The sequence below is a fragment of the Nerophis ophidion genome, linkage group LG03 (genome assembly GCF_033978795.1).
Source record: "Nerophis ophidion isolate RoL-2023_Sa linkage group LG03, RoL_Noph_v1.0, whole genome shotgun sequence".
NCBI classification, from domain to species: domain Eukaryota; kingdom Metazoa; phylum Chordata; class Actinopteri; order Syngnathiformes; family Syngnathidae; genus Nerophis; species Nerophis ophidion.
Genome location: NC_084613.1, coordinates 40,354,984 through 40,370,516, shown reverse-complemented (window position 1 = coordinate 40,370,516; position 15,533 = coordinate 40,354,984). Strand labels below are relative to the sequence as shown.

The window sequence follows — 15,533 nt, the reverse complement described above, 5'->3', positions numbered from 1 at the left end:
TGCTGGTGCCGAAACGCCACCGGGAAATGGTTTTCCAGGCGGCGCATGTGAACCCAATGGCTGGACATATGGGTTACGACAAAACACTCAATCGGGTAATGGCCCGGTTCTATTGGCCGGGCATTCGGGCAGATGTGCGCCGCTGGTGTGCCGCCTGCCCGGAATGCCAACTGGTAAATCCAGCGGCCGTCCCGAAGGCGCCCTTGCGCCCATTACCACTTATAGAGGTCCCATTCGAAAGAATAGGGATGGACCTCATCGGGCCATTGCACCCGAGCTCACGCGGATATCGCTTTGTGTTAGTCCTAGTGGATTGTGCAACGCGCTATCCCGAAGCAGTGCCTCTGCGCTCCATCTCCGCAAGGAGCGTAGCGCAAGCGCTGTTTCAAATTATCTCCCTGGTCGGGATCCCGAAAGAGATCCTGACCAACCAAGGCACGTCCTTCATGTCACGCACAGTCAAGGAACTATACGGATTACCGGGTATCAAAGCGATCCGCACCAGCGTGTATCACCCCCAAACAGATGGGCTGGTGGAACGCTTGAACAGAACGCTAAAAACCATGATCCGTAAGTTCACGCACAAGGACAAACCAAATTGGGACAAATGGCTGGATCCCCTCATGTTTGCGATGCGGGAGGTACCCCAGTCCTCCCTAGGTTTTACACCATTCGAGTTGTTGTACGGCAGGAAGCCGCGTGGAGTGATGGACATAATTAAAGAAAGCTGGGAGGAAGGTCCGAGGTCCAGTAAAACTGAAGTCCAGTACGTTATGGACTTGAGAGCAAAACTACACACTTTGGGGCACTTATCACGGGAGAATTTGCTCCAAGCCCAAGAACGCCAAAAACGCACTTTCAACCAGGGAACCCAGCTGCGAAAATTTGCACCGGGAGAAAAAGTCCTTTTGTTACTTCCCAGTTCCAGCTCTAAATTACTTGCGCGATGGCAAAGACCCTTTGAGGTCACACGGCAAGTGGGGGATGTGGACTATGAGGTTCGGCGCTCGGACCGAGGCGGAGACACCCAAATTTACCACCTCAATCTGCTGAAAGCATGGAAGGAGGCGGAGCCTGTTTCCATGGTGACGGTAGTAAGAGAGGAGGAGGAGTTGGGGCCAGAGGTCCCGCGCTCTGCACCTTCCCCTCCCCTCCCCTGTGATGATCACCTCACGCTCAGACAGAAAGCGGATGTTGCAGCGCTGCATAAGGGCTTTTCTGATGTGTTCTCCGCACGGCCCGGCCGCACGAACCTCATCCAACATCACATCGAGACCAGCCCGGGGGTTACGGTGCGGACTCGACCATACAGACTTCCCGAGCACAAGCGCAAAGTAGTTCGGGAAGAATTAAAGACCATGCTGGAACTGGGGGTGATAGAAGAATCCCACAGCGCGTGGTGTAGCCCAATCGTTCTGGTGGGAAAGAAGGATGGCTCCGTACGCTTCTTTGTGGATAACCGCAAGGTGAATGAGGTGTCACGTTTTGACGCGTACCCAATGCCCCGGGTCGACGAGCTCCTGGATCGGCTAGGCACTGCTCGCTTTTTCACCACACTGGATTTAACCAAGGGCTACTGGCAGATTCCCTTATCACCAGAGTGCAAGGAAAAAACCGCCTTCTCCACTCCGGAAGGTTTATTCCAGTTCGTGACACTGCCGTTTGGTTTGTTCGGTACCCCCGCCACGTTCCAGCGTCTCATGGACCGGGTGCTGCGCCCCCACGCGGCATACACGGCCGCATATTTGGATGACATCATCATCCAAAGCAGCGACTGGGAACAGCACATGCAGCGGGTGGGGACGGTGCTCGAGTCCCTGAGGCGGGCGGGGCTCACCGCCAACCCGGCAAAGTGTGCGGTTGGCCGGAGGGAGGTACAGTACCTGGGGTACCACTTGGGGGGGGGGGGCAGGTGCGCCCACAGTTAGATAAAACAGCTGCGATTGCGGCCTGTCCCCCCCCAAGACAAAAAGGGAGGTGAGGCAGTTTTTGGGCCTGGCGGGATATTACCGCCGCTTTATTCCACGGTTCACGGACTTAACCAGCCCACTAACTGACTTCACCCGAAAGGGTGCCCCAGAGCTGGTCCAGTGGACGGAGCAGTGTCAGCGGGCGTTCGAGCAGGTAAAGACGGCACTCTGCGAGAAACTGGTACTGTGTATGCCTGACTTCACCATCCCCTTTTGTCTGCAGGCGGACGCATCGGGCAGGGGGCTGGGGGCGGTGCTGTCCCAGTGGGTGGAGGGTGTCGACCGCCCCATTCTGTACATCAGTAGGAAACTCTCAGACCGGGAGGCGAGGTACAGTACGGTGGAGAGGGAGTGCCTCGCCATCCGATGGGCGGTCGGGGCCCTCCGTTACTACCTGCTGGGGCGCGCCTTCAGTCTCTGTTCGGACCACAAACCGCTCCAATGGCTCCACCGGATGAAGGATGCAAATGCACGGATCACCCGGTGGTACCTTGCATTACAGCCATACAACTTCCGGGTTGTCTGGCCGTGGTGGACTTCCTCTCTCGCCCTCTTGGGGGGGGTCGGCGCGGCCGGACAGGTGCCTGGCCTGAAACTGACGGTGGGGGCCTGTGGGAGGCGGGGCGTGGTCACGCGCCGCCTGCTGGCAATGGCATGCACAGGAGCCGGCTGGAAGCAAGATGGCAGGTGAGTGGATACCTCAGCTGGAATGAGTTATCTAATCACCTGTCTCTATTTAGCAGCGTTGGTGACTGTAGGGCGGGGCTGAAAAGCCAGAAGGACCCAGGAGGTGCTGAGGATGCCAGAAAGGTTGTGGGAGGACTGAGCGAGTTAAAAACTTTGTGAGTGAACGAACTAAGACTGAAAAGACTTGGGGCGTGAACGAAGAAGATGAACTGTTGTGAAAATTAAAAATGAAAAGGAAATCCTTTTGGGAACCAACAAAAGAAGAAATATTGTGTGTAAAAAGATTAAAAAGAATTGTCAACTTGAACTCCTGCTGTGATCCTTCGGTCCTGAAGACCCCACGACACGGATCTGTCACAACGTACCAACCACAAAGGTAGAAAAGTTGGAGAGGACGGTTAGCGCATTTGCTAGGAAGTGGCTGGGTCTTCCCAAATGCTTCAGTAACATCGGACTGTATGGAAGAGGTGTTCTGGAGCTTCCTGTTTCCAGCCTAGTAGAGGAGTTTAAGTGTGCAAAGGTAAGACTGGAAATGACGCTAACAGAGTCTTGTGACCCATGCGTTGCCCAAACAGCTACTACCTTAGTAACCGGAAGGAAATGGACTGCAGCGGCAGCTACTCTGCAAGCAAAGGAGGATCTTAGGCACAGAGACATCATTGGCCTTGTGCAGCAGGGGAGAGGAGCCCTTGGCCTTGGTGAGAGCAGACCGTTGTGGCATATGGCTGCTCCAGCTCAGCGACGACGGCTGGTTGTAGAGGAGGTACGTCGGCATGAGCAGGCAGCAAGATGTGCAAAGGCTATCTCACAAGTCAAGCCAGGACAGTGGATGAGCTGGGATGGAGTCCAGAGGAGAAAGTTCTCATGGAGAGAACTATTGGGCATGGAGGCAGTTCACATCAGCTTCATCTTACGCTCCACTTATGATGTCCTTCCCTCCCCCTCCAACCTCAAACAGTGGTACGGAGAGGACCCCACATGCCCCCTTTGTCCATCTCCAGCTAACCTCAAACATATTCTCGTTGGCTGCAAGACAAGTCTGTCACAAGGGCGATACACCTGGCGGCACAACCAGGTTCTGAAGTGTCTGGCAGCCACGTTAGAGGCCAGAAGAGTGAAGATCAATGCCCTGCCCCCGCCAAAAGTACATCATACAGGCAGAAGAGAGTTCATCCGAGAAGGTGCAGAGTCCACCAAAGGCCAAATACCAGACTTAGGCCAGCTCGGAAGGGCTCCTGACTGGAAAATAGCGGTGGATCTTGATCAAAAGCTCTGCTTTCCTTCAGAGATAGCCAGATCAAACCTCAGAACAGATCTTGTGCTCTGGTCCCCCTCACTGCATATTGTGTATATAATAGAACTCACGGTTCCCTGGGAGGCTGCTGTGGAAGAGGCATTCAAACGCAAAAGCCATAAGTACACCGAACTGGCAGCTGATGCTGAGCAGAATGGGTGGAAAGCCATGGTCTGCCCAGTGGAATTTGGTTGCAGAGGTTTTGTGGGCCGGACAACCATCAGGCTGCTTAAGGACGTCGGAGTTCGAGGCCAAACCCTGCAAAACACCATCAAAGCCCTCTCAGGTGCAGCAGAGAGAGCCAGTCGGTGGCTGTGGGTGAAGAGGAGAGACACCATCAGGACCTCTAGTAGACTTACATTACATAATGGTTAAAAGCAGAGGGGGGCTCACCTGGTATGCCAGGTGTTGCTGATGAGCTCTCTGGAGGTGTCGTGGGCCTATCATTGAAACGCCGGTGAAGGAGGGTGCCCACCTGATGACCCCAATGAAGCTGACAATCATTCCCCTTCCTCCTCTCTGTTCCCCATCTTTCAATCCCACCCAACCAAGTCCAACACCATAACCATTCTGAAGCAGCTCTGAAGGAGGTAGCCTGTTATTTCCACTCTACTCAGGTTATTTTGTATCATGGGATTGTTCTATCTAGTCCTAAAATTGAACTTCTACACTTTTACAACAAAGGAAGGACAATCACATTATTTGACCTTTCTGTCGTTAACTTAGCCTCACTTAAAGGCCTACTGAAACCCACTACTACCGACCACGCAGTCTGATAGTTTATATATCAATGATGAAATATTAACATTGCAACAGATGCCAATACGGCCTTTTTAGTTTACTAAATTACAATTTTAAATTTCCTGCAGAGTTTCTTGTTGAAAACGTCGCGGAAGGATGGCGCGTGCGCGTGCGCGTGACATCACGGACTGTAGAGGACATATTAGCGCAGCACCATTTGCGGCTAAAAGTCGTCTCTTTTCATTGCGCAATTAAACAGTATTCTGGACATCTGTGTTGCTGGATCTTTTGCAATTTGTTCAATTAATAATGGAGAAGTCAAAGTAGAAAAATGGAGGTGGGAAGCTTTAGCCTTTAGCCACACAAACACGGTGTTTCCTTGTTTAAAATTCCCGGAGGTGAAGCTTTACTATGGATCAGAGCGGTCAAGCGAACATGGTTCCTGACCATTTGTCAACCGGCACGTTTCGGTGAGAAAATTGTGGTAAAAAGTTGCCTTATACCGGAGATCAGCTGAGCTTGCGCCGTCCATGCAGCTGCCGTCGACTTCCCTCAGAGACTGGCGTCAAGACACCTGTGGACACACCCCTCCGACTATCAGGTACTATTTAATCCCACTAAAACACTAGCAACACAATAGAAAGATAAGGGATTTCCCAGAATTATCCTAGTAAATGTGTCTAAAAACATCTGAATCCGTCCCAATGCAATCGCCTTTTTTTTTAACTTTATTTATTTATTTTTGTTTTTCTAGTCCTTCGCCATCAATATCATCATCATCCACGAATCTTTCATACTCGCTCAAATTAGTGGGGAAATTGTCGTTTTCTCTTGCTGCTGGTGGCTCCAATTATAAACAATGTGAGGACTTGAGGAGCCCTCACCCTTGTCGCATCATTGTCTGCGACTTCCGGTAAAGGCAAGGCTTTTTTATTAGCGACCAAAAGTTGCGAACTTTATCGTGGATGTTCTCTACTAAATCCTTTCAGCAAAAATATGGCAATATCGCGAAATGATCAAGTATGACACATAGAATGGACCTGCTATCCCCGTTCAAATAAGAAAATCTCATTTCAGTAGGCCTTTAAAACTGTTAAAATCTCCATTGATGAAGCTGACTGAACAAATCTCTCACGTTCACTTCCAACTTTGCACGCTCTGTGACCAGACCAGACTGTGCTCCATGTCGTTTGGTTAGGCTCCAGCTTACCCATGAACCTCGGCAGGAAAAGTGGTGGAGAAACATATTGTTTTACACTAAAATGTTAATCTGACGACATTGTCTGTGCAGTTCATCAAGGTGTTAATGGAGACAATTTGACACCCGAAGATCATTTCAAATATAATCGAATAGCATAGATTTTCTTCACTCTTTCTGAATTGGAATAAATTGGTAGTAGTATCACTTGGGTTGACTTGAGAGAGGTTCCACTTGCATCACAGTACATTAGGACTTACACATACAGTATGTCCAATAACTACAAACCAGATACATTGGTGTAGCGTGTAACTTGAGGTTAGAAATTAGTACATGCTGTATGTTTCTGAGGCAGAATCAGATAAAAACCTATGGAACTGTACCCAAATATATAGAATTACTTCACCGAGGTGTCTATCAAGTCTTCATCTGTCTCTCAATTGCAGTAGGGTCCACTCGGAGGGAGGGGGGAGTTCCTGCCTATGTTAATCTGTCTGCTTCGTCAATGCTGATGATTGCAATGCAGTACACTACAAATCCAGGTAGGCCCACATGTTTAATGCCCTTAAAAAGTTCTTGCAAAAGTGTTGGGACACATTTGAGGCCAAAGGGGCTAGTCCAAGCCCGTATTTACTCATCAATTTATAGGTGTGTGCCAATACTTTTGACTACATATTGCATGGGCATATTTAAATATTTACTCATTGGTACTTTGTCTTTTTCTAGTGTATCACTGTCAGTTGCTGGAGTGTCTAATGAAGCACAAACAGGAAGTGTGGAAGGTATCAGTTTCGTTAAGTTTGACATTTGTTGCTATTTGACTGATTTTTCTGGTAGCATAAACATTCATTATCATCTTACAATTTGTTTCAAATTATACAGTTAGTTAATGAGCGTGTTTAGTTGCCCTACTACAGCGATTCTCAAACGTGTACCACTAATCAGATCCGTGTTTGGAGAGAGTTTGGCCAACCCGATCTCAATGATTGGTCAAAAGACCCTAACGTGACTTCGGAGTGCCATGATTGCTACCAACTTTGATGTTAGCTTTATGTTGTACTGCACTCCTTCACTAGGCATTTCTTTTAATTAACAAGTTTTTCGCTGTGTCACCATGCCGTGTTGTGTGCTGCTTTGGGGCTAACAAAGGACATGTTTACCTGTATCCTCTGAAGACATATTTTTACAATTGTAAGGAGAAGGACAGAAGTCGTGTATGGCTGCGGAATGGAGAGCAGCGCTGCGTTCTCTCCACGCAATGGCTCGCGGACACAGATGTTGATTTCAGTTTTGGAGGGTCATTTAATCTTGCCAAGGAACGTTTTAAGCAGGTGGAAGCTTAAAAGCTGCTCCCCGCCAAGGCATTGCTAGTAAATACTTGATTGGAATCCCTGTCGAAATATAAGTTCTACATTTTGTCTGTGAATCTGCTAACATTTTTTAAATTGGTCCATTCACACATTGATTTTTAGACTCGCCGTTTGTTAGCTTTGTGATTCACGAGTCGAGTTGTTGGTTCAAAGCTATTGAACATTTTGGGAAAATGTGGATAGTACGTTTATTTTTGGTCGTTGGTTTTTTTTTTATGTACATTGCGCCGGTGGGAGTGTATTAGAAAAACCAGCTGGTGACTTAACAATGCTTGTATGTAGCGGCAAACCGTATCAAATACAGCCACTAACTTATACTTTTACGCAAAAAGTTTTATCGCAAGTTTATAAGCTAGAATATGTTTACAACTATATTTAGACATATTATTTTGATTGATTTTGTCTGGAAAACAAATGTCAGAACGGATACTATTGCATGCTTACGTCATTGGTAGCAATGTATGGTGCTACTCAAAGCGCTTTGACACGATTTCCACATTAACCCATTGACACACTGCTGGTGGCAGCTGCCATCAGGAGCAAGGGTAAAGTGTCTTGCTCAAGAACGAAACAGACGTGACTAGGATGGCGGAAACTGGGGATCGAACCAGGAACCCTCAGATTGCTGGCACAGCTGTTCTACCAACCACGTCATAGTTAGCCATACTCTCTCTATACGCAGCTTTGTCACTCGTGGTATGTGGGCTCCATTTAGTGGTACGCAAAAATAATCACTTGCTTAAAGTACAGTTTTTATTTTCCTAGATTCAAACACAGTGGTACTGTTCAAATTGTGTGTAATGCTAGAGTGACCAACAATATTAAATATATTTGCTAAACAAAACTTCTGCCTTGTTTTTAATGAATAGTTAGGCCTACAATGCTACTGTATTTCATAGTTGGTTATTATAGTGGTACTTGGAGAGCCAAGGGTTTTCTCAGGTGGTACATGGTGAAAACATTTTACAACTACTATCTTATTAAATGAAATCCTGGCCACTGTGTTTTGCCAATTACTGTAGGTATCTAAAGCATTACTAACAGTAGTATCACAGCTAGAAAATAATGAAAACAAAAAAATGCAGGTCCCAACTATATATTTAGTTTTTTTGCTACAGTTGTTGTACAAGTAGACATTTTAGGCATTTGTTATTGTGTTCCATCTTCTAAAAAAAATCACGAATGCTAACATTTAAGTTAGCAATCAAGCTGATACAATAGTTGAAATAATCGATTTTAGACCTTTAAAAAGACCACTGTGTTTTTTTAGATATGATTTGTTGAATTGATACCTCTCAGGCATTCAGTGAATCAAAATTGAGCATAATCATTATTCAAAGGCCTCTTATTGTGCAAAATTAAAGTTTTAATACTGTCTGCCTGTGTTGGCCTTACGATGAGGTGGAAACTTGTACAGGGTGTACTTTGCCTTCTGCCCAAGTGCAGCTGGGGTAGGCTCCATCCCCCTCGCAACCCCAAAAGGGACAAGCGGTAGAAAATATATAGATGGATGTGTGATGATCTAACAGTAATATGTCTTCCTAAAGCCTTCTTTATCACCAAACATGAGACAAATCTATTATCTCCTTTTATTATTGTTCTACTTTTGAGAGAAAAAGCGCTTATACGGTTGTTTGTTGTCATTTTTATGATGTCATAAAAAACCCCGCCTCTAACATGATGATTTAGCTAAATGCCCCATGTAATGTAATTATCTTGCATCAGTAAAGTATTCATAGCGCTTCACTCTTTCCTGTTATGTTACAGTTTAATTCCAAAAACGGAATTAATTAAGTTTTGTCCTCAAAATTCTACAGACAATATCCAATAATGACGAAGTGAAAAGTTTTATTTTTAATTTTTTCCTGCAAATCTATTAAAAAAACAAAAAAAACTAAACATACGTACTTAAGTATTCACAGCCTTTCCTCAATACAATTTACTAATCTATAATGTACTAATATGAGCCAATTCAAGAAACTTTTCAAACTTAAAGTGTTTACAAAGTACAAACGTACAAAGAAGAAGAACCATAATACACACTCTGAAGTAAAAGATAATATTATTTATCGCTCCATATGAAGTATAACTTACTTCACTAATTATTGTTTATTTATTATTTTTTTATGTTATTACTTATGAAGTATATTGTGAATAAAATGAGAACAGGAAGTGAACAAAAGTGTAAGCAACTGATGTGTGATGGAACAGTGGTAGGACTAAATAAGCTCTGCTTCTTCCTACTCCTTTTCGAACATGTTAAAAAGAGAAACTGGAAAATGTGACTTGTCATGTTGTATGCATGCATGTTTGAAATAAACTCAAACTCAAACATTCTGTTGATGCCCCTTTGGCAGCAATTATTGCCTCAAGTTTTTTTTTAATACGATGCTATAATCTTGGCACACCAATCTTTGGGCAGTTTCACCTATTTCTCTGTGCAGCACCTCTCAAGCTCCATCAGGTTGGATGATAAGTGTTGGTTTTCATCCAGGATGTCTATGTACATTGCTGCATTGACCTTTCCCTCTACCCTGACTAGTCTCCCAGTTCTTCTTGCTGAAAAACATCCCCACAGCATGATGCTGCCACCACCATGCTTCACTGGAGGAATGGTATCGGCCTGGTGATGTGCGGTGCCTGGTTTCCTCCAAAGATGATGCCTGGCATTCACACCAAATAATTTAATCTTTGTCTCATCAGACCAGATCATTTTATATTTTTCATAGTCAGAGAGTATTTCAGGTGCATTTTGGCAAACTTTTGACTAAGAAATGGCTTCTGTCTTGCACCATACAGGCCTAAATGGTGGAATCTTTATTTTTTTTAATTTTTGATAGATTTGCAAACTTAAAAAAAAATACAACTTTTCACATTGTCATTATTTGTGGGAGTTTCTTTTCCGTTTTGGAATACGTCTTTAAAACGTGTAAACATGAAGTACTGTGAATACAGTTGCACTGTATACATAAAAAGCAAATGAAATGCACAGCAGTGTTATTTTGGAGCAACACACTCTGTCAAACACAGCTCATTCACATTAAAGCTACGTGTTCTCATCAGGGCTTATTGACAGCACTTTTAAACTGTCTCAAATTCAGCATAAAGCCTTTAGATTTTTAGCACTACTCTTCTCAACACTTCACCTTTGCTCCTGATGGGTCGAGGTTACCGCCTTGCATGGCGGTTTCCGCCATCATTGTGTGAATGTGTGTGTGTGTGTGTGTGCCTTTAATTGGAAACATTTGGCGACAGCTTTAGTGTGGATTGTTGCTTACTTGGTGAAGGGTCTATATTGACATGTATGCTGTGTTTAGGACCTTCTGTACGTCATATCCTATGGACCATCCCAAGTCAAGCCTCCAGCAGTGCAGATGCTTTTTCATTACTGGCCCAACCTAAAGCCACCTGGAGCCATCAGTGAATACAGAGGGCTGCAGTACACTGGTCAGATATTATTTAGGTGCAGTCTGTCTGCTCTGTGTCCCTGAACTAACCAAAACTTTCCATTTTTCCATCCCTCCTTTGCCCTCTCGTAATTTATTCCTAGCAGCTTGGAACCCCATTCACTGTCAACATATTGAGTGCCACAATGCCATCAATAAACCTGCTGTCAAGGTAAAATAAACCAAGACGTCCTTTAAAATACATTTTTATTAGTATTGTGTGTGTTTATTTTTTATTTTTTATTAGCCTTGCTATGCTTTCTTGTTTGCAAGCACAAACTTCTCAGGGCCTGCATGTGGCATGCTGCAGATTGTTCGAGCATACACATCAGTGTGTTTGCTTTTGTGAGCCCCACGGTAAATAAATCAGTGCAGATCCAGGCAGCTGCAATGATATCAGCATCTCTGCTTGTACAACCTACCCACCCGCACACACACACACACACACCCGCACACACACACACACACACACACACACGCACGCACGCACGCACGCACGCACGCACGCACGCACGCACGCACGCACGCACGCACGCACGCACGCACGCATGCACACACACACACACACACACACACACACACACACACACACACACACACACACACACACACACACACAAGCACACACAGACACACACACTCAAGGTTTGCTGGTGCTCTGTTATTTGCTCGGCCTGCCTTCGTGCGGCCATTAAAAAAAGGGACAAATAGAGTGGGAGCAGAAGTACGGACGGGGACAGATTTCAATTATCAGGAGCTGTTGGGTGTGGGGGGTTGGGCTAAATTGGAAGTGGTGACCCCACATAGCCCTCTGGGTTGGCGGTATGGGGAACAGTAATTCACAGAGCGTGATGCCAAGTACAGGTTGCAAGAGAGCAGAGTGCAGCATATGCAGGCAGCCATTCACATCGAGGCGTGCAGAGACTGGGTTTAGTGTTGTAGTATTTCTTTTACTGGCCGACTGTGAATGACACCAGTAAAAATTAATACAGATTAATTTAACAACACACTTTCTTCTATTGCAGATGTGTATAGATCCCACTCTTGCTGTTGCCCTGGGAGACAAGCCACCTCCTCTTTACATATGCGAGGAATGCAGCCAGCGAATAGCCGGGTACGCCACACTCCTTCTTCGCTTCTCCAATCCTCTCCTTCATTGACTTCATAATCCCAACAAAGCCCACTGCCTGTATTTCATTATTCCACGACATTCATCTTAGTGGGGCCTTTTTATTATTATTTTTTTTTTTTAGTAATAAACCATATAATACGGAAATCTAAACACTTTTTCCTATAAGAAATAATGTACATCTAGGGTATCTGTTCCAAAAAACCAAACATATTAACAAAAAAATAAATTTTATAGATAATAATTATAGTTTTACTTGCATAAAACAATGTCAAATACATACAATGATAATGAAATTGATCGCTTTTGCCTGTACTAAACACGCACTTTTTAATTTGATGTATCATTCACAATCCTTACGTTTTCTATTTTTATGCGTTCTAACTTATAAATGAATGCGATCACAAGTCATTTTACAATGGAGCCTATGGGAGTCGGCGTATTCTGCCTTTATAGCCCTTAAAAAAAACATTAAAACACTTCCATAAAGGTTTTGTATACACAATGTAAGTAAATATGTAATGCAATGGAGCGCTATCATATGCGCGGTGCCGCGCCCGGGAATCATTTATGGTGATTTAACCCCCAATTCTAACCCTTGGTGCTGAGTGCCAAACAGGGAGGCAATGGGTCCCACTTTTGTTATAGTCTTTGGGAGGACTCGGCCGGGGTTGGAACTCCCAACCTACCGATGCCAGGGCGGACACTCTAACCACTAGGCCACTGACTAGGTCACAACATTCGTGTTTTCCTTCGACAACATCACTGATTATTTCTCACTGCAGACTTAATGAGAGCCAATGCATATAAGATCCCAAATAATTATTTCAGATCTTTAAGATGGGAAGTGTAGCTGCCATTAGGATGTGCAGTGATGTTTTCTAATGACCCTAAGTCTTCAACTATAGACATTTCAATGGTTGGAATCTGCACTTTTGCATGATATTTTAGTGACTAGTGTTGTCCCGATGCCAATATTATTTCGATAATTTTCTGTACTTTTCTAAATAAAGGGGACGGAAAAAATTGCATTATTGACTTTATTTAAAAAAAAAATCTTAGGGTGTGATGGATCGCGGTATGGTACCGAATATGATTCATTAGTATCGCGGTACCGTACAACCCTACTAGTGACTACAGTACGTCACAGTAGCTCAGACGAGGCACCAAGCAGTGTGGGTAGGGAGCGTTTCCAGAGCCTGAAATGTGGGTGTCAGGGACAGACGCAGAAGGAGATTTTTTACAAGAAAGTTCTAAAGAATATTGATATATAAGATTGTAGATGTTTTTTGTTTTTTTTACCCGTCGCGTCATATTCCGCTGTTGGATTTGGCTTGATTGTAAAATATGTCAATTGAGAGGGGGTGTGACGTTCATATGTTGTCAATATTCAGGGTTTTATCGTTCATAGAAAAACGTAAAATTCCATTCCGTTTTTAAGGTGGACTGTCATAACATTTTTAGCATTCAATCAAACTTTATTGTGAGGTTTTAAGAAATAAAAGAAATATACAGGCCCCCAGATACATTTTTTTCTCTAAGTTTGGCCCCCGAGTCAAAATAATTGCCCAGGCCTGCACTAGACGCATCACAACACCCTGTAGACTGGGCCCACCCACACACCTGTTTTGGATACGATCGGTGTTGAACCTCCACTTGATGGGACAACTTTGACAAGCAAGACTTTTTACTCTGTGTCATAAAAAAGATGCAACATCATCTTATGTGTTTAGTGAAGTGACTTATATTTATATAGCGCTTTTCTCAAGTGACTCAAAGCGCTTTACATAGTGACGCCCAATATCTAAGTTACATTTAAACCAGTGTGGGTGGCACTGGGAGCAGGTGGGTAAAGTGTCTTGCCCAAGGACACAACGGCAGTGACTAGGATGGCGGAAGCGGGAATCGAACCTGCAACCCTCAAGTTGCTGGCACGGCCACTCTACCAAGCGAGCTATGCCGCCCATCTAGTCCTTGTTTAACGACAAACATGAAGTTAACTAACGTGTCTTGCTTCCATTTTTGTAGATGAAGCCGGGCGCGATTGTGCAATCGCGTAAAAAGCGACCAAGCGACCAAGCGACTAAAAAAACACATCATGTAGCATCCTCCTTGTAGTGTGTACTGATGTTAAAGACAATACACACTTCATTGCACATGTACTATATCGATGATTAAATGCTTTATAATTCCATGAAAGTTTTGCAGTGGCACACAAACGTCTGTGCACTATAAATAGGCACCTGAACATGCAAAATGGTTTACTTGGCTCGGTAGTGCGTGCTGATTTTAGAAATAATGTACACTTCACTGGACATGTAATACATCACCATGTTGCTGAACACGTTATAATCCTATGAGTGTTGGGTTTCAGTAGCAATAAATCTCTAATAAATGTCCTGCAAGACGCCCAAAAATTGTACACTCCATTTTGTAGCTTGCACAAGCCCTGAGTTACTAACGGTGGGATTCTTTGTTTGTGCACTCACATCAGGGAAAGGACACGCTTGCAAACTAATTAGTCCTACACCAAATAATATAAAAACTGGAGTACTGATGAATGTTGCTTTCAACTAAACATTGTTTTTACATGTCTTTCCAGAGACCACGCTGAATGGCTTGTTGACGTGCTTTTGCCTCAAGGTGTGTAATCACAAACAAAACAGGGTTTGGAGTTCATATGAAAATATTGTTCAATATACTGCATGGAACCCTTCTATACAAAAAAAGCCCATTTATAAATGTATATATTTATGAATTGAAAGGGTCTTACATAAGCAGAATTTTATGTATGTTTCTTATTTATGATGAAAATGTAACACTTTTCTTTGTTTGCCTTGCAGCTGAAATATCAGCGATTTGCCAAAAGAAGGTAAGATGATTTAGATTATATGTAGGGGTCATACAGGTGCCATTGAGGTACCCCACTCACCGGTTAAGCCCATTTATTGCTTGACAGTCCCATATTATTGTATTTCTACATATCACACATCCCTCAATAGTGTATTTGAAGAATGTAATATAGCCTGGATGTTGGGAGTTAGACAGTTTAAAAGTGCTTGTGATAGGTCTCCAGCTGTCGTCGTGTGGGTAGCATGGACCATCGATACATGACAAATGGTAGCAGGTTTCACTCTCGTTTATTATTTCAACAAACAAGTTTTCGTTCCAGTCGGTCGCGCCAATTTCTAGCGCGACCTCTCTTCCTGCTCGTCTCGGCGCGCCTTTCGGTGGCCGGTGGCTGCGTCTTCCGCGGGGGCTCATCTCTCTTCTGGTCGCTCTCGTCGTCTTTGTCGTCTGTCGTTTCCTCTCCTACTTCTGCCACGATTGCTCCTCCTTCTCCCCTTTTAAACTGCAGCAGAAGATGCAGGGATTGAGAGCAGGTGTGTCGTTTACGCACCTGACTCGGATTGCTGCAGCGTCGCTCCAAGTGCGCCCCGCCTCTCCGTTCCGCTGCTTACTCCGCCTCCTGGCCGCCAATTGTCCTATCCCGCTGTCAGACAGTCGGCTCCGCCTCTCCACAGTTCTCCATCGCCAAACTCAAGCGGGCTTCAGTACGGTTGAGCATAATCCCCCCACCTTTTTTTGAAGGAGCAGGGAAAAAACTTCCCAGGCCTCCTGTCTTCTTTGTCTTTGCCTCCTTTGTTTTTTTCTTTGTCTTCTCAAACTTCAATTTCTTTGACTTTTTCCTTGTCCTC

At 44.6% G+C, this 15,533-nt stretch overlaps 1 protein-coding gene across 5 annotated transcripts in view; it reads left to right on the top strand.

Annotated features, from left to right (window-relative positions):
* The window catches only part of LOC133549596 (protein unc-79 homolog), a 142,790-nt gene that overhangs the window by 36,190 nt on the left and 91,067 nt on the right, over positions 1 to 15,533 (top strand). For all 5 annotated transcript variants that reach the window (XR_009806119.1, XM_061895168.1, XM_061895167.1 and 2 more), the window contains exons 5-11: positions 6,337 to 6,432; positions 6,617 to 6,672; positions 10,578 to 10,707; positions 10,814 to 10,878; positions 11,732 to 11,820; positions 14,438 to 14,478; positions 14,679 to 14,707. Coding sequence is in view for 4 of the 5 variants with exons in the window: in XM_061895168.1 (XP_061751152.1) it covers positions 6,337 to 6,432; positions 6,617 to 6,672; positions 10,578 to 10,707; positions 10,814 to 10,878; positions 11,732 to 11,820; positions 14,438 to 14,478; positions 14,679 to 14,707 (506 nt within the window). In the remaining variant the exon portion in view is untranslated. The remainder of the gene's footprint in view (positions 1 to 6,336; positions 6,433 to 6,616; positions 6,673 to 10,577; positions 10,708 to 10,813; positions 10,879 to 11,731; positions 11,821 to 14,437; positions 14,479 to 14,678; positions 14,708 to 15,533) is intronic.